The sequence below is a fragment of the Saimiri boliviensis genome, chromosome 17 (genome assembly GCF_048565385.1).
Source record: "Saimiri boliviensis isolate mSaiBol1 chromosome 17, mSaiBol1.pri, whole genome shotgun sequence".
Taxonomy (NCBI): domain Eukaryota; kingdom Metazoa; phylum Chordata; class Mammalia; order Primates; family Cebidae; genus Saimiri; species Saimiri boliviensis.
In genome coordinates, this window is record NC_133465.1 from 53,669,366 (window position 1) to 53,694,483 (window position 25,118).

At 39.6% G+C, this 25,118-nt stretch overlaps 1 protein-coding gene across 9 annotated transcripts in view; it reads left to right on the top strand.

The window, feature by feature from the left end:
* TANC2 (tetratricopeptide repeat, ankyrin repeat and coiled-coil containing 2) overlaps positions 1-25,118 on the top strand; it is a 442,578-nt gene that overhangs the window by 396,963 nt on the left and 20,497 nt on the right. For all 9 annotated transcript variants that reach the window (XM_010330283.3, XM_010330284.3, XM_010330285.3 and 6 more), the window contains 6 exons: positions 6,246-6,368; positions 6,924-7,160; positions 13,096-13,281; positions 16,125-16,218; positions 23,066-23,199; positions 24,096-24,219. In XM_010330283.3, the coding sequence (XP_010328585.1) occupies positions 6,246-6,368; positions 6,924-7,160; positions 13,096-13,281; positions 16,125-16,218; positions 23,066-23,199; positions 24,096-24,219 (898 nt within the window). The remainder of the gene's footprint in view (positions 1-6,245; positions 6,369-6,923; positions 7,161-13,095; positions 13,282-16,124; positions 16,219-23,065; positions 23,200-24,095; positions 24,220-25,118) is intronic.

Genomic DNA, 25,118 nt, shown 5'->3' on the forward strand with positions numbered 1-25,118 from the left:
TATTCCTGAGCCTTACTCCCAGAGATGATGAGTCATTGTTCTGGAGTAGAACCTAGACTTCATTTTTAAAATAGATTTTATTTCTTAGACCAATTTTAGGTTTACATAAAAATTGAACACAAAGTACAGAGTTCCCACATACTCCTCCAACCACAGTTTCCCTATTAGTAACATCTTGTACTGATGTGATACATGTTACAGTTGAGGAACCAATCGTGATACATTATTATTAGCTGTAGTCCATCCTTTACCTTAGGGTCCACTCTATGTGTTGTATAGCTCTATAGATTTTGCCAAATGTGTAATGTCACGTATCCACCATTAAGTATCATACAGCATAGTTTCATTGCACTAAAATTCCTTTATCCTCCACCTGTTCATTCCTCTCCTCTTAGCCTCCTCAACCCCTGGCAACCACTGATCTTTTTACTGTTTCTATAGTTTAGCCTTTCCCAGAATGTCATGTAGTTGGAATCACACAACATGTAGAATGTTCAGACTGACTTCATTCACTTAACAATATGTATTTAAGGTTCCTGCATGTCTTTTTTGGCTTGATATCACATTTCTTTTTATTGCTGAATAATATTTCACTATATGGGTTCACTACATTTTATTTAGCCATTCATCTATTAAAGGACATCTTGGTTGCTTCCAATTTTGGCAATTATGAATAAAGCTTCTATAAACACTAAGATACCAGTTTTTATGTGAACATAATTTTCAACGCATTTGAGTAAATCCCTTAGTAGTGCAATTACCAGATTGTATGGTAAGGCTATGTTTAGCCTGTAAGATGCTGCCAAACTGTTTTCCAGAGTGGCTGTGCCATTTTGCATTCCCACCGGCAATGACTGAGCACTAGTATTTTTGAGAAGCTCCCCAGGTAATTCTAATAAGCAGCCCAGCTAGTTGAGAAACCACTATTCCTTTCTTTTCCTTTTTGAAAAAAAATCACTATTGATGGCAGTGTAGCAAGCATGGTAGTTAAGAGATGAGACTCCAAAGCAGACTGATTTAAAACCCTGTCTCTCTTACTTCCTGACTGTATGACCTTAAGCAAGTTGTTTAACTTTATTTTTTTATTTTTTTTGGACACAAGGTCTTACTCTGTCACTCAGGTTGGGTGTATAATGGCACAATTACAGCTCACTGCAGCCTTGAATTCCTGGGCTCAAACAGTCTTCCAACCTCAGCCTCCCAAGTAGCTAGGACTACGGGCAAAAACCACTACACCTGGCTAATTCTTTCTATTTTTTTGTAGAGATGGGGGTCTCACCATGTTGCCCAGGCTAGTCTCGAACTGCTAGTCTCATGCAGTCCTCCCTCCTTGGCCTCCCAGAGTGCTGGGATTACCACCACTAATCTAATCTTTAAAATGAGAATAATATTAGCACTTACGTGGTAGTTGTGAGGATTTAATTCATTAACATATATAATACTCAGAAGAGGGGCTAAGATCTCTAAGAGCTGTACACATACATATATTTGGGGTTAAGAGTCACCAAAATGTAGGTGACTCTTACCTACATTTAATAGTTACATATATAAATGTTATATATATTAACAATTATAGTAGAAGCCCCTTTATATTTCTCCCTTAACCTCATTCTCCTCCCTCCCCAGAGATAACCCTTATCCTAAAGTTAGCATACATATGTCAACAGAAATATAACTATTACAGGTCATAGACATAATTTTACTTTAAATTTAATAGTTGGGGAAAAAAGCATATAATGCTTAGTTGAATTCATAAGAGTAATGTCTTAGGAGTAGAGGAAATTGTCTGAGATTAAAAAGGACAGTTTTGGAGAAGAGGGCCAAGGATGGAAAATGGTATGTAATTAAAGGCAAAAGGAGAAAGCAGCAATCAGCTGTTTTGTCTATTTTCATCTATTGTAGTCGCTGCTTTTTCAGCTAAGAATTCAGAAGTGAGGTCCTGAATCAGGTGCCAATTACTTTTCCTTCTTTTTAGTTGGTATAATGGAAGGAACATGAACTTCAGAGTAAAAACAGATTTGGCCTCTAATTCCAGCTCCAGTAGTTGTGTGGCTTTAAGCAAATTACTCAACCTTCTCTAGATTGTTTTTTCCTATATAAAAATAGTGACAAATTCTACCTCCTAGGGCTGTTGTGGAGATTGGCTTTCATTAGAGAAGCTAAATATAGAAAGCCCTAGCACAGAACCTGACACACGGTAGATCTGAATAACTGTCAGGTTTCCTGCCTTTTTTTCCTTCAATCATACTATATAAGACATGTCTTCCATTGCTGAAAGTTTCCTCTGTTGGACTATGGGTATTTCTTAATGCTGATTTTTCTCTCTGAATTGGTTAATATAGTTTATTGTTCCTCAAAAGGTCTTGAGGCCCACACATACTATAAATTAGGAGACTGAGGCTCAAATGGAGAGTCAGAACTAAGTTTCCTGGTCTTCCAGGATCTACAGTGGAGGTACACTCAAGAACCTAACTTGTCTGGACACCAACCCTGAGTAACATTAGAATTCTTCCTAAAAGATCTGGAATATTCTATTTCATATGTCAAAACAATAATCAGAACTACTTAGTGGTGTGTCTGCTTCAGTTCTGTTTACATGTAAACTGCTTAGCCAAATCAGAGTTTGTAATTGATATCCCTGTTATTTGCACAAATTAAAAGAGCTTCTGAAGTGATAATGAGCAATCAGAAGCTGCCCTTACCCACCTTTCCTACTGTTTTCTGTTTACCCAGCTCTAGTTGCCTACGTGGTACAATAGTAGGCAGATCAAAACAAAACCCAGGCTCCTTAAGGCCAGAGAGAATATGGACCGTGTAGAAATTAGGTGGCCATTTTTAAATAATGGAGGATGAAGAAGGAAATCATCTTGTGGTGTGAGGGTTAAACTGGATTCCCTTTAAGCCTCCCAGCATGGGATTGTGTTTCTGGGCACCCAAAGGTCTGTTCTGCTAGGATTTGGCCCAGCTTTTTGGCTCATGCTCTTGTCCATCATTTATAATTAGGATAGAATGGAACGAGAGGATGCATAGAAATAATTAACACCATCCTTCCTCGTTTTATCAAGCTGTGGATTTTATGTTGAGATTTTATCAGCCACTTTGATAAAGCCATGTCAAAATGTTACAAAATAGAAATATATCAACTTATTGAGGCATATTCTATATATATATATATATATATATATATATATATATACACACACACATAGGTGTATAAAGATACATATACATGAATGATTATTAAAAGTTATAATAGTAAGGGAGAAAAAAGCCTGGAACTACCTAGTATGAAAGTGTTTTAAAGCCAGTAACAGTATATGTAACTTATGTGAATCCCAATTCAAAAAGAAAAAATTTAAATTCCTTTTTTGAGCAAATCACAGCAATTTGAACACTCTTGGGATATTTCATATTATAGAATCCTTCTTAGTTTTAGATATGTTTTAAAGAGTTCATATCTGTTTAGAGGCTTTTACTAAAATAATTAAATATTAACTGATAAAATACCTGGGATTTTTCAAAATAATCCCATCAAGGGAAGGGGGATATGCGCAGGAGTGTAAATAATACAAGGTTGGTCATGAGTTGAAAATTATTGAAGTGAGGTGATGGGTACATGAGAGCTTTATTATACTATTCCTCTCTACTTTTGTAAGTAGGTTTGAAATTTTCCTTAATAAAAAATGTTTAATAAAATAAATTTTACATAGTTTATATGCACTTGTATTTTCCATATATATATATACACACACACACACACACACACACACACACACACACACATATATGTATATATAATGTCTTAAATAATAAACACTAATATATTATTAGGAGTCACCTTTTAGGATTGAGATGGGTGGTTGAAGCTACTTTTATTTTTAAGTCCATATTACTTTATTTGATTTTTATAACCAATTTATATTATTTTTATAATTTTAAAACTTAGAGGCCGAGTGCAGTGGCTCACACCTGTAATCCCAGCACTTTGGGAGGCCAAGGCGGGTGGATCACTAGGTCAAGAGATCGAGACCATCCTGGTCAACATGGTGAAACCCCGTCTCTACTAAAAATACACAAAATTAGCTCGGCATGGTGGCGCGTGCCTGTAATCCCAGCTACTCAGGAGGCTGAGGCAGGAGAATTGCCTGAACCCAGGAGGCGGAGGTTGTGGTGAGCCAAGATCGCACCATTGCACTCCAGCCTGGGTAATAAGAGCGAAACTCTGTCTCAAAAAAAAAAAAAAAAAAACCTTAAATGTAGAAGTGTTTTTTTCTTCTGTTTTTTGGTTGTTATTTTTCATTTTTTGTTTTTTTTCTTTGAAACAAGGCCTCGCTGTGTTGCCCAGGCTGGAGTGCAGTATCCCAGTCACTGCTCACCACAGCCTCAAACTCCCCACGCTCAAGCAATCCTCCCACATCAGCCTCCCAAGAAGCTAGGGCCACAGGCATGCACCAGCACACCTGACTAATATTTTAATTTTTTGTAGAGATGTAGTCTCCCTACACTTTCCTGTTCTTGAGCACCTGGGCCCAAGCAATCATCCCACCACCATCTCCCAAAGTGCTGGGATTACAGACATGTACCACTGCACCTGGATGAAAATAAAATTTTTAATAGAAAACTTTAATGATTTAATTTTTGGTTGCATCAAAATATCCCCACAGGGAGAAAAAAAAGTGCCTGTTTCAGAAAAGCCTTTTAAAATGTTCATGTGTCTAGCCTTCCCACAGCATTATTCACCTTTCAGCCTTTCCTCTAGTGTGAGAATTCCCTCTACGGGAAGTTTTTTCCTAACCCACTTTAGAGACCCTGAACCTTCTATGGGAAGACATTGACCACCATGACTAGAGGTCTTGTTAGATGAATTTATAACCCATAAGTAACTTACATATTCCTCCTTTGTGCCCCTTCCCTAGTCTGCCAGATAAACACACCTTGCTGATTTTGGATACATGTAGGTATTCTAGGCAAGAACATTCTGCATTTCAAGGACAAAGAAAGCAGAAGTAGCTTAAGCTTTTAAAAGAAATACCTCCCTATATCTCTTATTACAACCCAGATTTCATTGTTAATATCTTCCTGCCCTCAGGATTTCCTTCTTTAACTGATTTGATCCACATATTAGCAGAAGAGTAAGATGATTGTCAGAGAGTGTCCAATAATTGGAAGATCTGAAGAACAAATTATTCCAACTTCCTTCTGGAGAAGCCCATGTGATACGGACAAACTTTAATACATGTCATGGGACCTGTGCCAGTGATACTAGGAGAAAATTTGTTGTGAATGGCAGTCAAGCCTGTATTACTGTTTTTTTCCTGAGGATAAACATATGTAATCATTTTGGGGTATCTTAGTTAGAGTGAAGAACACTAGCTGCTGTGACAACCTGCAAAATCTCAATGACTTAACAAAGACTTCCTTCTCCTTACATTGCAGAACAGTGCAGATCTCTGGACAGGCTCCTTCCATGTAGTAGTTTTAAAAATCATCTTGGGCCAGCCGGGCATGGTGGCTCACTCCTATAATCCCAGCACTTTGGGAGACAGAGGCAGGTGGATCACCTGAGGTTGGGAGTTCGAGACCAGCCTGACCAACGTGGAGAAACCCTGTCTATAAAAACAATTAATAAATAAAGTAAAATCACCTTGGGCCTCAGAATTCTCCTTTGGATCTTCTACATCTGGCCTGCAATCAAAAGGAACAATAGAAAGTGTGGAGAAATACGCAGGAAGTTTTGGAGCCAAGTCTGGACATGACATAGTACTTAGGCCTTAATTTTATTCAGCAGAATTCAGTCACATGGCCTCCCTAACTGTAAAGGAGGCTGGGAAATAGAGTTTTTCCAAATGTTCAGGAAGAAAATGAAATGGAAATCAGTGATCACATTGCATTGTTTCTGCCACAGTGTGTAATTTAGTAACTTGAATTTAAGAGATTTATTGAAGAAGGCTAATAAAGATATGGAAAAATAAATTCTATCCAGATATAACAGAAAAGAGAAGTGTTAAGTAGACGCGTTGCTAAGGATTGCAGAGATAGAGACCATTTAAGTCAGCTTGTTCCTGCAGGACTGATCTTTGTCCCCCAGCCTAGACTTTGCTTGGCATGAACATTGTTAACGGTGAGACTCTACTCTCATTCATTAGTACCAAAAACAAAGAGGCCACTAATTTACCAGTGATGCTACTTTTTTTTTTCTTTTTTTTGCTGGGCTAATAATTTAATTGTCTGTATTTCTTATTCAGGGTTTGAGTAAAAAAGTTGGTGTATCATCGTCCATCCTCCAAGGTCTCTGGATCTCCTATAGCACAGAAGGTCTTTCCATGGCACTGGCATCTTTACGAAATCTCTATACTCCAAATATAAAGGTACATGTATAAAGAAATTATAAATATGATAAAGAATTAACTGTGAAAAAATAAAACTAGAAGGACATTAAGTAGCTCTATAGTTGATTTTGGACTTGCCTTAGACTCTCTCTTAAATAAGCCTTTTATTAATAATATATTTTAAATTGTTAAATTTTATTCTATAAACGAGAGACTAGCTCCATTGTCCTCTGACCTTCTATAAGCTGACTCTGACCTATGGGATCAGCTCCTGCTGGTTCCAGAGAGTAAACTGATCTCAGGTAGCCTTGGTCTTGGTAGGAGCTTTTCTGACCAAGAGCTGACTTCATAGAGACTACGTTCAGCACTGCAGTATGGGAGGCAGTTGCTCTAGTTACTATGCTGTGTATGTAAAGGAGATATTTTACATTATCTACCAAAGGAACAGAAAAAGGAACAAATGAGGTTATAAAATAAAGCAATTACTAAATGCTACTAGACACTGTTGTAGAATCTTAGATGGTTTAATAAAAGATGACTGAAAGGACGTGACTCCTGTTTATCTAATTATTAGTTCCATTTATTTATTTCTAGGTCAGCCGACTGCTGATTTTGGGAGGTGCCAATATTAATTACCGGACAGAGGTTTTAAATAATGCTCCAATACTATGTGTTCAGTCCCATCTTGGTTACACAGAAATGGTAGCCCTGCTACTGGAGTTCGGGGCCAACGTGGATGCCTCTTCTGAAAGTGGCCTGACTCCGCTGGGATATGCTGCAGCAGCAGGGTATCTGAGCATTGTGGTGCTGCTGTGCAAGAAACGGGCCAAGGTACTCTGCTTTTCTTCCCTTTTTCTTTCTTTTCAGTGCATCGTCTTTCCTTTCTCCATGTTACCTCATGAGTCTGGGGAGAGTATATCCAACCTTGACGGAGAGCAGATAGAGAGAGTGCTGGCTCTGCATATGTGCAGGGCCACTGCCATCCATCCTGCAGGAGCACACAGTTCTAAAACCTTTAAGAGGTACTTGGAAAACTGCATTTATCAGTAACCACAAGAAGTTCCTACCTAACAACCCAGAAATGTTCTTCTGAGCTCAGAAGAAGCCTCTTTTTAGCAAAGAGAGGAAGGAGAAGTGAGGCAGTAAGGAGACTGCAATGGCAGATCTGGACTGAATGACACCTGCAGACTGTGTAGAGAAGAAAACTTAGCCATGGAGATGAGAACAGGACTGGACACCCTCGTTCTGTCCTTGCAGACCACCACTCTAGAGATATGGGGAGGAGATGATTCTCCCTGTTTATACTCAGACTGACCAAGGGCGCCTCAAAGTGCTTCTGTTAGTGCTGTTCAGTTCTCTGAAAACATTTCCAAAATATATTTGCTTTATGTATAAAAAGAACTCGATTTCACAATATTAGTGAAAAGAAAAATGCTGGTCTCACAAATGTAGGCCTCTGGGAAAAAAGTTTTGGCCTCATAGTATTTGTTTCAGTCCTGAAAACAAACAGAGGATGTTAGTGGTTTCACAGTGAAATATAAGTCATATGTATGACTTCATTCTGAGGTGTCCAGTGCTGTTACCAGGGAAGAAAGTGGGACTCCTCCTCCTCCTTTAGGAACTGAGATGTAGTCCTCTCCGTGACGTCCTGGAGCCTTAGAAGTTTACCATAGCACAGTGATTGTCCACCTGTAACATCCCATTCATTTGAATGGACCCCTCTGGAAACAGTAATAACCAGGCCTCGTTAACTATTTTCATTTTAGAGACAAAGTCTTGCTCTCTTGCCTAGGCCAGAGTGCGGTGGCATGATCATAGCTCACTGCAGTCTTCAGCCTCCCTAGTAGCCAGGAGTATAGCTACACGCCACCACACTCAGCTGTATTTTTTCCCTATTTTGTAGAGACAGGATCTTGCTCTATTGCGCCTAGGTTTGCTAAAACTCCTTGGCTCAAGAGATCCTCCCACTGTGGCCTCTCAAAGTGCTAGGATTACAAGCGTGAACCACGGTATCTGGCCCTTCTTACTATTGCTGTCACTTCATATTCGGATCTCAGCTGGGTCTTCCCTGCTGCTCAGCCCTTAAACTGCAAAGCCATCCTTTTCTTCATCTTTCATTGTTTTCCCCAGAGCAGATATATAAATCATATGCACTTCTTTCAGGATCCTATCATGCCTCTTGTGCTCTTCATCACTGTGACCAAGCTCATGTTGAGGTGCCTGTATCTCAAAACTCTTATCAGTTCTTACCTCTGCTCACCTCTGCTTTGCCTTAGAGGAGGTACTTACCTTCCTTTCCAAAGCAATTGTCTCCACCTCTACACTCTTAACCCACTGTGTTGCTCATTCTCTCACATTTTACTTCATTCTTTTTCTAAATTCACACTACCTTTTTTCTGTTTCTACAAACTTATAAATGTAGAAACCTACCTAACCTAAAAAATTTTCTTCTCCCTTGCTAACCAGAAGCAGCATCCCATCTCTTCCCTTTCACATCTACGAAACCTGTCCTAAGAGTCTTCTATAATGGCTACATTCACCTCCTTATTACTCCTTAACCACTTGCATTCTGGCTTCCATGAATGAGAAAGAAGGCAGGTCATTAAAATGGTAAGCTTAGGATCAAACACAACCAGGTCAAATCCTGTGTCCATACTTAATTCATATGAGGGCTTGAACAAATCACTTAACCTCTCTCAATCTCACTTTTCATCTATAAAAAGGGTATTAGATGAGTCAGTGTAAGGATTAAAAGAGATAAAGCCTTTTTAAAAGAGGTAAAGTCTCTTTTAATCTTATACAGTGCCTAATAAATAGTATCCGTAAAAAAGAAAATAGCCCAACCTCCCTGTATTCTACCAAGCTACTCTTTTGAAAGTCACTAATGACTGCCAGTCACCAAATAAAGCAGCTTTGTCTCATTCCTCACCTCTCTGAGCCCCTTCATAGTATTGGCAATAGTAAAAAATATATTTCTTTTTTTTGATACAGAGCCTGGCTCTGTCACCCAGACTGGAGTGCAGTGGCACATTCTCAGCTCACTGCAACCTCCACATCCCAGGTTCAAATGATTCTCCTGCCTCAGCCTCCCAAGTAGGTGGGATTACAGGTGCCCACCACCACACCCAGCTAATATTTGTATTTTTAGTAGAGATGGGGCTTCACCATGTTGGTCAGGCTGGTCTTGAACTCCTGACCTCAAGTGATCTGCCCGCCTCAGCCTCCCAAAGTGCTGGAATTACAGGTGTGAGCCACCGCATCTGGCCAGTAGTAAACTGTTAATGTCATTCCCCACTTCTCTGGCCGCTCCTCTCTTCTTCTAATATAACTGTTCACTAAGATTTTGTTCCTGGTCTTTTTTCCATCCTCATACTCTGCCGTGGCTTCAGCATTAAAGTCATAGGCTGTGGCATCAAACCCAATTTGGTTCCAGTTCTCCTGACTACATTTTGGTGACTCTTTACCCCCAAATTGCTAATTCCTGAAAATGTTTTTGAGCTCTAGTTTCACATTTGTAAATGCTTCCTTGGCAGACATGCCCAAATCCCTGACTAGTTCTTCAGATCCAGCTTTCTAAAATCACTCATCTTTACTCTCCTCTTTCTAGCTTTTCAAAAGCTGCTAATATAGCCTCCTTTTTTCTCAGAACTAGGGAATCGTTGACATTTTTCTCTCATTTTCCCATTCCAAATTCATTTAGTAGCCAACCCTTTTCAGTGTTATCCTCAAAATAGCTTGAGAAAGCTATTCATTTATCTCTACCCCAACTGCCACCATCCTCCTGAATTATTCTTGGAGTCTTCCTGTGTCATTCTCATCTCATCTGTTACACACCATGACCTTAGCTTTTGTAAACCTTTTATTTTGAAATAATTTTAGACTTCCAAAGATACTACAAAAATAGTGCAGAGACCCAACACAAAGAAATTATACATATTTAAGGTGATGAGATGCTAATTACTCTAATTTGATCATTACACATTGCATACACGTATCAAAATATCACACTGTACCCCATAAATATGTACAATTATTACATATCAACTAACTAAGAGCAAATAAAATAGTTCTCTTGTAGGCAAAAAAAAAAAAATGCATAGAGTTTCTGTATATCTTTTACTCAGTTTCTCCTAATGTTAACAGCCTAAGTAATCGTAGTCTAATCATCAAAACCAGGAAATTAGTTTGGTGATAATACTATTAACTAATCTACAGACCTTTCTGAAATTTGTCCAGCTATCCCACTGATACCCCTTTTTGCGTTAGAGAATCCAAGCCGGGATCCCACATTACATGTAGTGTTGTGTCTCCTTAGACTCCTCCAATCTGTGAGGGTTTCTCAGTCTTTCTTCATCTTTTATGAGCTTGACAGTTTTAAAGAATACCAATCAGTTTTTCTGTAGAATTGTTTTTCAATTTTAGTTTATGATTTTCTCATGCTGAGATTGAGTGTATATATTTTTGGCAAGAATACCACATAAGCAATGCTGTACCCTTATGAAAATGCAGCACTTGAGGTACCTGCTATTGATACGTCTTATTACAGGTGGTGTCCACCTCAATCACTTGGCTAAGGTGGTGTCTTCCAGGTTTCTCAACTCTGAAGTTACTGTTTTTCCTTTTGTAATTAAAAAATATCTTTTAGGGATATGCTTTGAGACTAGGAAGACAGACATCCTAGTCTTTATTCCTCCTCCTTTTGTCCACTAATATTAGGATCCGTCAGTGATTCTTGCTGCAGTAATTATTATCTTTTATTTTGTTTTATTGAGAGGAGTTTCACTCTTGTTGCCCAGGCTGGTGTGCAATGTCGCGATCTCGGCTCACCGCGACCTCCGCCTCCCAGGTTCTAGCCGTTTCTTCTGCCTCACCCTCCGGAGTAGTTGGAATTACAGGCGCCCACCACCACATCCAGCAGATTTTTGTATTTTTTAGTAGAAATGGGGTTTCACCATGTTGGCCAGGCTGGTCTCAAACTCCAGACCTCAGGAGATCTGGATACATACCTCAGCCTCCCAAAGTGCTGGGATTACAGGCATGAGCCACAGTGCCCAGCCACTGCAATAATTATTGCTTTGATGTTTGCCTAACAGTGATTTTCTACTTCCGTCATTCCCTCAACATTTACTAATTGACATTTTACTGTAAGGAAAAGTGATCCCTTCTCCTCCATGTATTTATTCATTCAAGTATTTATTTATATTACTGTGAAGTCGTGGATATTTATTCTATAGCCTGAAATCCATTACCATTATTATTCATTTCATTGTTCACGTTGCCCCAGATGTTTTGACCATTGGGAACTCCTTCAAATTGATTCCTGTGTCCTTTCAACTTCCCTCTATTATTTTTTGAGCACTTTCTGACTTTCCGACACCACAAGATGTTCTAATCTCATCTGTTATCTCAGTCCTGGAATCAACCATTTCTCCAAGGAGCCATGGTTTCTTTTATCCATTCCCTTAGTTTTTGAAAATACAGTTCTGAACATGAAAACACTCAATGACTCCACTCCCTACTGGTTAAAATTCAGACCACTTAGCTTGGAATTCAAAAATATCCACACTCTGTCCAAAAGACCTTTTCAACCTTAGAGTTTAAACTTCCCTTTCATGTGTCCTACCCTTACAAAAACTAGAATACACAAATCATTTTCCATCTCAGCCAGTCAAGATATACCTTTCTATCTGAATCTGTTTCTGATTCTAGCCAGGAATTAATTTTTCCTTCCTCTGAAATGTTACTTCACTTTTGCTTTCCTTTAAATTTATTGTATACTCCTTTGTTGGGCAGGCTCTTGTTACATTGGTCACAGCTCCCCTATCTTGTTGGAGAGTCCTTGAGAGCAGTACCTGTATATTACTGTCTTATTCACCTAAATGGTGCTTTGCACATACTCTGTATTCAGTAAATATTCACTATGTGGATGGCTGGGTGGAACTGAAGTCAGTGGGAAAGCCAGAAACAGAACTTAGATTTTCAACTGATCTAACTACCACAGGACAATTACTACCTGCCTATCAGAAAAGGCTACTTATCTCATGAAAGGCTACTCATCTATTGAAATGAAGGTCCTTCTGGTAAATCGATCTTGATCAGGGTCTTCTTTCAGCCTAAACTTGTAACGAACACTGAAATTATAAAGACTGCTATTGATGCTTAGTCAAGCAGTAAGCCAGAAGTGCCTCTAGACATTTGGGGCAGATCTTTACGTTTCTTCCTTGCTGCTGGAAGAGAGAAGCAGACTTTGCCCAAGGTTGGTGGTCAGACAATTCATGATATGAGATGTTTTGCCTCTTTGGAAGAACAAAAAATTGTAGCTTCATAATGTTTTTCTTCCCTTTGTTGATTTCAAAGATAATTTTTTTTATGCCAGCAAAGCTACAAGTTTCTCAAATCTTGTTCTAAAAAGAACTATTTGAGGAAACAAAGAAGGATTTACATCAGGAAGACAAAGTTCAAGCTGAGACTTCTGGTTTTTGTTTTGTTGTTGTTGTTGTTGTTGTTGTTGTTGTTTTTGAATGCAAAAACGAAAGTTTGATCTTTTTTGAGGAAAAGAAGTTCTTCCCAGAGAGACATTTAGCATAGTTGTAGCTCAGTAATGATCTAGGCTGAGCAGAGTCTCCTGAATTTGCTCAGAGAGTGGTTCCAATAGTGGAAATGACGATTCTTAGCTGTCTACACTTGTGCAATGGGTGAATCTGTCTAGATTGTGAGTTCAGCCACAAGTCTGTGTTCACACAGATTTCCTGTCCTCTCCTCCTAGGTGGATCATTTGGATAAGAACGGGCAATGTGCTTTGGTTCATGCTGCACTGCGAGGTCATCTGGAGGTTGTCAAGTTTTTGATTCAGTGTGACTGGACAATGGCCGGCCAGCAGCAAGGAGTGTTTAAGAAGAGCCATGCCATCCAACAGGCCCTCATTGCTGCAGCCAGCATGGGTTATACTGAGGTAAGAAGTAGGCAATAGGGTTGTTTCTCCAAGCTATGTATTAAAGGACCTGGGAAACCAGGAAAAAAGACTGCATGAAGACAAAATCGCCAGCCAAATTAATGTAAATTCATGATCGATGCTCTGAGTAATGAGATTAAACTCCATGAACACTTGACTCAAATTCCAAAGTCCCTCAAATTTTAGGCATAGAAATGTGCGAGTTGGAAAGGACCATGGAAATGATGTAATTCTTCTCCATGTTTTCCTCCCTGTTTAACAGACAGTGGCACCAAGGCTCAAGATGATGAATTACTGAGGTGTAGTCTCATGGTTAGATAATGTGGCATAGGAAGAGCATAACACTTAGAATCTCAGGAGAACCAGATTTTAATCCCAGCCTCGCTACTCATTAACTCTAGACCTTAAACAATTTACCTAATCTCTTAGAAGCTTAGTTTCCCATCAGTAAAATGAAGTTAATAAACTCATTTACACAAGGCTATTATAAGGGATGCTTGGTAAACTGTTAAAAATTATATAGTTTATTAATGATAGTAACAATAGTGGCAAATGTATGGAATTGGTAGTGCGCTAGGAAATGTGTAAAAACCAACCCTAAAGAAGGGTGTGGGGTGAAGCAGGGGTGTGGGGGTGTGTGTACACATATGTTTATTATAAATTTTACTGATAGAAAGAATGTGTTTCCATGGAATACTGCACAGCCATAAAAAGAACAAAATCATGTCCTTTGCAGCAACATGGAGGCAGCTGGAGGCCACCATCCTAAGTGAATTAATACAGGAACAGGAAACTAAATACCACATGTTCTCAGTTATAAGTGAGAGCTAAACAATGAGTACTCATGGACATAATGAAGCAACAGTAGACACTGGGGACTACCTGGAGGGGAGAAGAAGGGGAAAGGGGTGAAAAACTCTTGAGTTTTTTTATGCTCACTACCTGGTTGATAGAATCATTCATGTCGCAAATCTTAGCATCATATAGTACACCCATGTAACAAACCTGTACATTCACTGCCCTTGAATCTATAATAAAAGTTGAAATTATTTTTTAAAAAATGATGCCAAGTGTGGTGGCTCATGCCTATAATCCCAGCACTTTGAGAGGCCAAGGTGGGCAGATCACCTGAAATCAGGAGTTCAAGACCAGCCTGGCCAATAAGGTGAAACCCTGTCTCTATTAAAAATACAAAAATTAGCCAGGCATGGTGGTAGACACCTGTAATCCCAGCTACTCAGCAGGTGAGGCAGGAGAATTGCCTGAACCCGGGAGGCGGAGGTTGCAGAGCCAAGATTGCACCAGTGCACTCCAGCCTGAGCGACACGAGCAAAACTCTGTTTCAAAAAACAAAAAAAAGAGTATGTTGCACACAACTTATAAATAATAACGAAATATACAGCACTCTTAATTGAATGCTTTTGATTTTTGCCAGATTGTAGCTAACCTACGGTTGCAACTTACAACCTCAGTTTGACAAATGGAACTGCATCCCACTTTGCTCTTTTCTCAATAACTGTATTACCATTAAGTCAGATACGTGATCTGTTAAACTACTTGTCAACCTCATACAAACTATATTTATTAAACTGAAGCCACTTTCAGCTTTAGTACTAAATGAAGCTCTGATTTATAATGTTTGCCAGTTTCAAGGGTGTAAATACTCCCATCAGCCAATTTCAATCTAGTGTGACGTCACTGAAACAAAGGCAGGAGGAGATGCACAGTGGCACATTGTTATATAATATTCCCACCATGCAGACGTTCACAATCAATATAAGTAACCCCAACAGCATGGATAATACTAAGATATAGTCAAGTAATAGGAAGTTGGGAAATGTGAGTATTCTTTAACCTTTGTTTTTATGCTAATTTATTCAGCTGTTACTTGGTTTCTAATAAACAACTGGCTTTCAGCATTCTGAGAATTTAACAGTCAGCTTTCATGGGCCAGTGCAAGCATGGGATAATCAGTAAAAGAGCTACCGTATCAACTGAGCTGACATGTCACCAAGAGAGTGTTAAGTAATATTAAAATTTGTACCATCTATGGGACGTTTTTTAACCCTGTGCAGTCAAATTCCCAGAAACAGAACTGTCACTTTTCGTTGTGTTTAAGAGATCATTCTCCCTTTACTAGTTCCAGAACAGTCCTTATACAGCTGAGAGGAAAAAGGAAGTTAAACCCTTTACTCTGAGGAAATACAGGGCCAGGTGCAGTGGCTCACACCTGTAATCCCAGCATGTCAGGAGACTGAGGCAGGAGAATCGCTTGAGGCCAGGAATTCAAGACCAGCCTGGGCAGCATAGCAAGACCCCATCTCTACCCCCAAAAATATATTTTTTTTAATTAGCCAGATGTGATGGTGCATGCCTATAGTCCCAGCTAATCCAGAGGCTGAATAGCAAAGATTGCTTGAGCCCGAGAGATCAAGACTGCAGTGAGCACGATCACACTACTGCACTCCAGCCTAGGTGACGGAACAAGACTCTGTCTCTAAAAAAAAAGAAAGAAAGAAAAACAGGCCCTCAGTTTCCTCTTATTTTCTAATGGCCTTTTTTATAGGGAGGATGAAGATTGCTTCTTTAAATATGAAGAATATGTAATTTTTAAATAAATCTCATGCTAGATAAGTGAATTCTGTTCTAGAGACATGAAAACTATACCCAGTAGGACAAATGCTCATCATGGAAGCTCTGGGTTTCTTTACTAGGACAGGCAGTTCTGATTCCTTTTGTGTGCAAGAGATTTAGTGATACTTGGATCATCCAAACCTCACAGGCTAGTGTCAGTAGCGTAGTTTTCCACCTGAAGTTTGAGCTGACACAACTTCTTGTTTCAGATTGTCTCCTACCTACTTGATCTTCCAGAAAAAGATGAAGAGGAAGTAGAGCGAGCACAGATCAACAGCTTTGACAGTCTCTGGGGAGAGACAGGTACCTCTCATGGACGTTGCTCTCAAGAATGCGTTGTGTTTGTGTGGACTACCGTATCTCCAACCCTTATTTTTTTCCCTAGCATACATTCAGCAATCTTGTCTCAGGCTTTTGTATTGGAGACTGATTCGGCCAAACTAAACAGTCAAGCAGTTTTCCTCTTTCAGCCCTCTTTCCCTGTGGATTCTCTTCTCTATACTCTTTGCACCAGAGTCTTCTTTCAAACAAAACTTTTTCCCTCTCGTTTCCAAATATTTTTAAAATATTGAAAGTTACCTTACAATGTGCCAAACCAGAGCTGAAAATAATTGTAGCCTTTCTCCTTTTTATGCGATCCTTGTAGTAGTTAGGGATAAGTATTTTTCCCATCAAGATAACTTTTTCCCCTTGCATTTGTTAACCAGGATGTTAAAATTTTACCCACACCTCTAATTTAACCAAATGTTACTGTGGCAGAGTGGCATCTGACACAATTAATCTAATACATTATGAGTAAAGTTGCTATCTGGATGCACAGTGAAGGCCCAGGCTCATGTAGTTCCTGTTGGTCTGTAGCAAAACAGTTTGGTACTTAGGACGCACACGGAAGCCTCTTTCTTGTGGCCTTTGCAGGACATGATTGTTGTCTTCCCTCCAAGTCTAAACTGCAGCATCTGGAGAAACATTAGTAACCTTCTATGTGTTTTTATGAAACCAGGGCAATGAAAACTGTAGAGTAACCACAGATGTGTGTCATATTTTCCAGGAGTAGTAGACCAATATTGAGATGGCCAATTTAGGGAGAATATTTCACTAAACAAGAAGGGTATGCGTTTGGGTTAGGATAAGAGTGTTATTAGAAATAAGAGATTCTTGAACCCATTTAAAATTCATAAAGACTTATTGTGGCATTTCTTCTCGTGACAAAATCTTACACCGGTTTCCTGACTTCTTTAACATCATGTGGAATGGTCCGAAACTCAGGAATTTGCTTCTCAAATAATCCCTCCTTTTGTAAGATCCAAAGGGAGCAGATGCCTGGCAGCTGCAGCTTTAGAGTCCATGACAGATTAAAGTAAAGTGTCCAGCTGGAAACAGCTGCTGTCTCTGGAGCCGTCCCCCCGCAACCCACCAAGGGAAGCCGGAGGACAGGCTGAGGGGAAAGAACTGGCCAGGACATTAGCCACTCTGGAGTACCCATATGTGTGGGACCTAGAGCTGCAGGAGGGACACGGTGGTGTGCTTTTGTCAGCACAGCCTTCCCCAACACTGTTGCCACATCTCCAGCAGACCCCTTATTGCCAAGGGCATGGTTGTGTAACCACTGACAGCAGCAAAAAGAGTCATGTCCCCGTGGTGATAATGAATAGAAATGACAAGACTAATAGTGATGAATATCAAACACATTCTAATGCTGTACTTGAAAGAAATGCTTAACAATGTTCAAGAAGGGCATGAATTAAATGAGGACTTATTTTTATTGACAGGAATTTATTAGAATAAAATTTTATGACATCAGGATTCTTAAAATATTTCATACCTTAAAGTATACAATAGCCGGGTGCGGTGGCTCACGCCTGTAATCCTAGCACTTTGGGAGGCCGAGGTGGGCGGATCACAAGGTCAAGAGATCGAGACCATCCTGGTCAACACGGTGAAACCCCATCTCTACTAAAAATACAAAAAATTAGCTGGGCATGGTGGTGCGTGCCTGTAATCCCAGTTACTCGGGAAGCTGAGGCACGAGAATTGCCTGAACCCAGGAGGCGGAGGTTGCGGTGAGCCGAGATCGCGCCATTGCACTCCAGCCTGGGTAACAAGAGTGAAACTCCATCTCAAAAAAAAAAAAAAAAAAATGGAAACAATACATTTTTATAGTGAATTTTGTACATATATACCATTATCTCGATTTTTTAAAAATCAAAGTTTTATGTCAGTTTGCTTATAATCAGAAATGTGTTGTTTGACTTATGTATATATACGATATCATTAAATTATAAACATAAAAAGCTTAAATGTGAGTTAAGATGAAATTTATTTGTAATATCTTTTTTTTTTTTTTTAAGGCATAGTCTCACTCTGTCGCCCAGGCTAGAGTGCAGTGGCACAATCTCGGTTCACTGCAACCTCAGCCTCCTGGGTTCAGGTGATTCTCCTGCCTCAGCCTCCTGGAATTACCAGGAGGTGTGCACCACCATGCCCAGCTAATTTTTTTTTTTTTTGTATTTTTAGTAGAGACGGGGTTTCACCATGTTGGCCAGGCTGGTCCAAAACCTTAGGTGATCTGCCTACCTTGGCCTCTGAAAGTGCCAGGATTACAGGCATGAGCCACCACGCCCAGCTGTAATACAATTTCTGTATCTATGAAAAATGATTTCAGAAAAAATTCTGGAAAGTAATGTTGTCTTTATTATGTGACAGTGACCCTCCAACTCATCATCACTAGTACAGAATGGACTTTGATTCACTTTCCTATCTACAGTGATGTTTATTAAACATACATGTGCCTTTCTAACTTCAGCACATGATCATTTAAATTTAATAACGACCTGTTGAATTGTGATGCTTCCTCCCATGACAAAATCTTAGACATATTTTTGCATATAAAAGTGGTCTGTGACCCAAAGCTAGTTGGTGGGGGCTCATATCTGCAACCAGGACCTAAGTGACAATTTTTAACCTAAGGAAAATACAATGGTCATGATGTTTCTTAGAATATGTATCACTTACTCTATCAAATCTAAGACACCATTAACTTTAAGAAAGTATACATCCATTATTTTATGTGCCACCACAAAAACAACTTCTGCCAACTAAACTGACACAATTCTTTATTATCACATCATTTGTAAGATGCATCCCAATTTCAGAGACGTTAATATGTAGAGGGAGAAAGTGAATCTTAGAATCTGTGAAATACATCCTAATATACAATGAAATGTTAATTGGGATGTGATTTTTACATATCAGATTTTCTAAAGGCAGATCACTAAAGCATCCTGGTTGCTTTCATCCTCCTTTTGCAGCCTCTTTATCCTTCCAGATGTCATCTTCTTACATCCAGCTTCCACCGTCTGCTGACCCCCTCCCATCCCATAGTGTTTTCACAGACTTCTTATAGAACAACACAGAAGAAAAGCAAACAAGGTGACAAGATTGTTCACCACACCCACCTCTCCCTTGTGTTGTGGGCACAGACCAGGACCAGCACCGAGAGCCTCTAGCGACTCTGGAGGCAAACCCTGGAAATACATGGCCCTAAAATGAAATCAGAGTTTACAAACTTATTAGATTCCTTTAATTCCTGCCCTCATCGTCTTTTGCCTAGATTATTGCAACTACCTTCTAATTGAGCTTCTGCCTCTAGCCTCACCCTTTTTTGATACATCTCTCAGACTTCAGCCAGTGATCTTTTTAAGCCATAGTCTGTCTGTGTTACTGACCTTCATTTACTACTTGTAGGATGAAGTCCTTTAATGTAGGATAAAAGACCAGTAATGATCCAGCCTCATATACTGACTGTCTTCTCCAGTAATTCCGATAACTAAACATGTTTTCCCCCTCAGTGCCTTTATTCATGCTCTCCCTTTGCCTGTCATGTCCATTCCCCACCTTCCATGCCTATAAATCTCCTGTTCATCTTTCAGCATCTAGTTCACATTGTCATCTCTACTGGAGGCCATCTTAGATGCTTCTCCCTCTGTGCCTTCCCTCATACCAAGGATGTATCTCCATTGTGCTTGTCACAGTGTATATTAAGGTATTTGTCTGTTTCCTTACTCAACCATGAGTTCCTTGAAAGCAGAGACAGTGCCTGACAAATAGCTCAATAAATGTTTTATTAGTGTTATTTTGGATATCAGTGATCAGTTTATTTCTCCCCAGCCACTTCCCCTCCTCCCCCTACCCCTTGATCCTACATGACCTGTCTGTGCTGGGCTCTTCCAGGGTTGAAAGTAGATGAAAGAGTCATTTTGGTTTCTGCATTCTCTTTAGTGTCAGCATCCCATCCAAGCAGACTCTGGCTGTTTCCCCAACACTGAGCTATATCCTGTCTGCCTCTTCCAACTCTTTAGATGTTTCCCTTTCAAAAAAGACCATTTCTGTCAGATTATCTCATCAGATGCTGACAAGCTAGGGAACAAATTCTGTTACTGCTCTTTTAGGAAGAAAGTTGGCTCCTAACTGCTCTGCGGTTTGGTGTTTTATAGAATTGGCTTTACCTTAATCTCCTTTCTTTTAGAAAGTTTTAACAGTTTTCGATAAATCTCATATAAAATCCAGCTATACAACTCTTTGCTCTTGGATTTTGAAAAGCCCAGATTCCGTTCTACACAGTTGTGTTGTTCTGAGATGAAACCGGCCAGCTGTGCTAATAACCATGTCCAGCTATCAACTGAAGGTTGCTGCCAAATGACATCATAACCTAAACAATGGAGATAACACAACAAAGAAAAAGGCCAAGTGGAACATTCCCTCTCATATAAATGTTATCCAGTAGGGAGAAATGGGGCAGCCAGAGCAGTGGAATTGTTGGAGTGGACAGCGTGGCTTTCCAGATGGGCAGTGGTTGTGAATATTCAGACGTGTTTTGTGAACTAGCATCATTAGTGAGAGGCTTGATTCTGAAATACTGTCTATATTTTCTCTAGGCTGCTGTAAGTTCTTTTGTGAAAAATAATGTATTTGGCCAGCTCACATAGAGATGTTTGCTGCACCCTTAGCTGCCTAGTAGCTGCTTTAAATGGGTTCAGAATGTGGGTTAGAAATTTTCCAAATGGTTTGTTTTATGCACCAAGATAATTCTTATGGTTCCTAATAAATGTTTATCCAGTCAAATTCTTTAAACTACTTTTATGTTCTGACCCACATACAAAACTAACAATTTGTTTTCTTACCTATTAGAAATACAAACTTGAGGCCGGGCGCGGTGGCTCAAGCCTGTAATCCCAGCACTTTGGGAGGCCGAGGCGGGTGGATCACGAGGTCGAGAGATCGAGACCATCCTGGTCAACATGGTGAAACCCCGTCTCTACTAAAAATACAAAAAACTAGCTGGGCGTGGTGGCGCGTGCCTGTAATCCCAGCTACTTAGGAGGCTGAGGCAGGAGAATTGCCTGAGCCCAGGAGGCGGAGGTTGCGGTGAGCCGAGACCGCGCCATTGCACTCCAGCCTGGGTAACAAGAGCAAAACTCCGTCTCAAAAAAAAAAAAAAAAAGAAAGAAATACAAACTTGAGAAACGGAACATCATTTACATTTAAAAAACAAGAGATAAAACTTATTTATCCAGTAAATAATTATAGCCATTAACACCTGAACTCATCCATTCAGGGCTTGGAAAGGACCCTCACCTCAGATGGGACCAAGCCATTGGCCTCCTGTAAGGAACTGGACAGAAATGCCAATGTCAAGAGTTCCAAAATAAAACTGAAAATACACATAAGACAAGCCATACATAGAACTGGTTTAAGAGTGCAGATATCTTCTAAAATTATCACATTTTACTGCATAAGCCCTTCTTATCCTCGTGGAAGGAAGGAAAATATTACTTGAAGGTTTACCTTTGTAGAAATTACAGGTAGTTTTGATTTTGCATATGACTCAGTAATGGATAAATCTGGCCATATCCAAAGACAAAAATGCTATAATCTGCACTTAAGTGGAAAAGAATGCAAATGTCCATTTGATGTAAATTTTATTTGCTTCTCTGAATAGATTTTAATGTTTGCAAACTGCAGTATCTGTGCCTGCTAACTATTATCATTTTCTGATTTATTATTGGAGTAGGAGGCTATAATAAAAGAAGGACCTGCTGACCACTACATCAGTTTTTTAATTTGGAAACAAAAAATCTATATACTCTTCCTTTAAAATGAAGTATAACTCGTACATGTTCTAACAGTGTGTTCCATCCTCCTTACCCTCATTATTTTTTTTAAAACTATAGACCTATACACCCGAGTTCCCACAGGTAAATGAAACAAATACTTATTTGTTAAAAGACAGACTTCATTTCTCTAAATTCCTCTGCTATTGAAATGATACTCTGAGGACACTATATAGGCGTTCGTAAAATCTCCTTTGTATCAGACATCATATTGTCAGTGGACAGTGGCACAAGAATAAGAATGTGTCTGTGTTTTTCCTGATGTGTCTCTTAAACTCACTGTAGCTATTTTTACCTGTGACTTCATTTATTTTATATTCAGAAGAAAATAGTCTTTGTCATACCTCTTCTCCCATCTTTAAGACTGCTACCTTGAATAATTCTAAATCTTGTATCTAAAAAAAGTGTTGCAAATGTGCCAGAAACTTATGTATCAACTCATGAAGAAAAAGAATGAAAACTGGCCCAAGACCTTGGGCTGCAATTCCTAACATTGATTCTCTAGGCTTAAGAGCCCAAGAGTAGAGCTTGGCTGGAGGTAGTTCCCAGCTAATTCTTTAAAAAAAAAAAAAAAGAAAGAAAGAAAAGAAAAGAAAAAAAAAATCTTTATCTCTGCAAAGACTCTTGTCTTTAGATTCCACCCACACAGAAAGTTTGTAGCTAGGAAGAGGTACCAAACGAAAGGTACACTAAAGCAGAGCAGACAGTCTGGTTAGGGAAAATGAAACCAAGTGAGTTTGATTAAAGTTGATTTTTCAATAGTTATTATAATTGTCCCCAAATATTGTGAGGCAATTTAAATGTGTCTTTATTCATTATTTTTCTTTAGAACTTTTGTTTATGGAAAAGGTGACGAAAATCGTTATTCTTAGCAGTAAAGTAGCAATACATTAATGAAACACAGGGATATGTCACGTTTAACAGTGGGCACTAGAGAGGACAAGCAGCACCTCTCCTCAGCCTTTGTTCTCTGCCCTTAGCCCTAACAGCTGCAGCCGGAAGGGGCAAACTGGAGGTGTGCCGTCTGCTCTTGGAACAAGGGGCGGCAGTGGCCCAGCCAAACCGCCGAGGGGCAGTGCCGCTATTCAGCACAGTGCGCCAGGGCCACTGGCAGGTAAGGGTGGCCAGTTCCAGTCCCTCAGGCAGGACTGAGTTCTAGGTCAGGACTTCTGATGCAGAGAGCAGAATGATCACAAGTAAAGTTTGGGTTACCCAGCAGTGATCAGGTTTGAGACTTGGACCTTTGTTATGAATATTCTGGTTAATTGAGCATGCGAAAGTTATTCAAAACCATCCCTTGATATAGATTGTATAGACGGACTAACTACTTTTATCCAGATAATAGAGTGATCTCCTTCTCACATTTCACAGTATCCAAAGACTCCTTGGAAGGTTCATTTCTCAGCAGACTTCTGCTAGTCACTTATTTGCAAGTATCTGAGACTAAAAGAAAATGCAGTGAATGCAAATTCTAGTGATACAGTCCTTTTAGATATTTGGATTCTGGATAAATGTTAATTTATACACTTGGGATGGAAAAGAATGCACACTGAAAATAATCTTCAAAAGTATTTGAATAGAAAAAAGGCCATAGAAGCCAAACGGCCCTAAAGAGTTACCAGAGACACTTTATGTTCTGTTCAGTCGGAAGTATTAACTGCAGGCAGATTTGCAACCACTAGAGGGCAATAAAGGAGTGATTTATGTTGGAATTTCCACCATGGAATTGTTTAATCTACATCTTGACCTTTCTTAAGTTCTTTTTTACTTAGTGGCTGAGTCAAGACATTCAGAGTTGAATCCTTCTCATTTGGCTGTCCCTAAGAGAGATATTAAATCACATGGTACTAGGACTATACAGGTACTTATATGGGGTCTTGCAGTGGAAAGATACATATAGAGGTGACTTACACAGCAGTAGGAATTCGTACAGAGTAAGAAATAGTGTGCACATGTCTTCTCAGCAGCTCTTATTTGGGCTAATTGGTTCCTGTTTCTCTGCACTTGCAGATTGTTGATCTTTTACTCACCCATGGAGCTGATGTCAACATGGCAGACAAGCAGGGCCGCACTCCTCTGATGATGGCTGCCTCCGAAGGCCATCTAGGAACTGTGGACTTCCTGCTTGCACAAGGTTAGTCTTGGGATGCTAAAGCTGGCTGGCTGGTACCCGTAATTACCTGGTGAACTCATGATTTCCAGCAATGGTTCCCAGGAGATACTAAGAACAGATATTAATCCAGTTGGTTGGAAAATGAAAGGCTATCTCCTCCCGTCTTGTATTCAGTGGAATGCTTCTAACTCTGACACTATTTCTTTATGACTTGAGGAATTTAAATGAAATTAACATATTGTAAATTCTCATTCAGTAGTAGTCTCCAAAATTTGATTTTTAAAAAATATATACTCAGTAAATGTTCATCTTCCAGGGATTGTGTTTTGACTTTATCAATTCTTTTCTAAGCCTGCACAAGTAATATTTTTCTTGAATTCAAAGGAGGCAAATTGCAGTGAAGGCCCCTGCTGACTGTGGAATCCTATTTGGGGAATCAAGATGATTACCCTGTTATAATAAATTCCCTTTGATACTTACCAACATCCACAAATTCCTGGTGAATGGGAAATAAGTTAAAGGAGACAGTGGTCACACCACCATCGTAAAGCACATAAGGCTCCCGTTGCTTGCTGTGCCTAACGGTGGCTGCTGATGGTGGACCTCTGTAGTAGAAAAAGCTCATCACTGGTGACTCTGCAGTGCCATCTAGTGGAGCTTGAGCATTTGCATGAAGCAAGAGGCAGAGGCAGTCATTCCAGTTATGCTCCACTATTAATAAACTGGACCCAAACATCTGTAATTATATCCACAACCACATGTACCTTCCTTCAAGGAAACCAACCTCCTGAACAATGATGCCGAACCCAGAGTACCTAAGGGTAGTTTAATTAGAAAGAAATTAGGTTTCTTCTAAGATTTCAAACTACAGCTCAGTCAGAGACTTTTATTGGATCTTTAGCTGTATCTGTCAGGTAAGA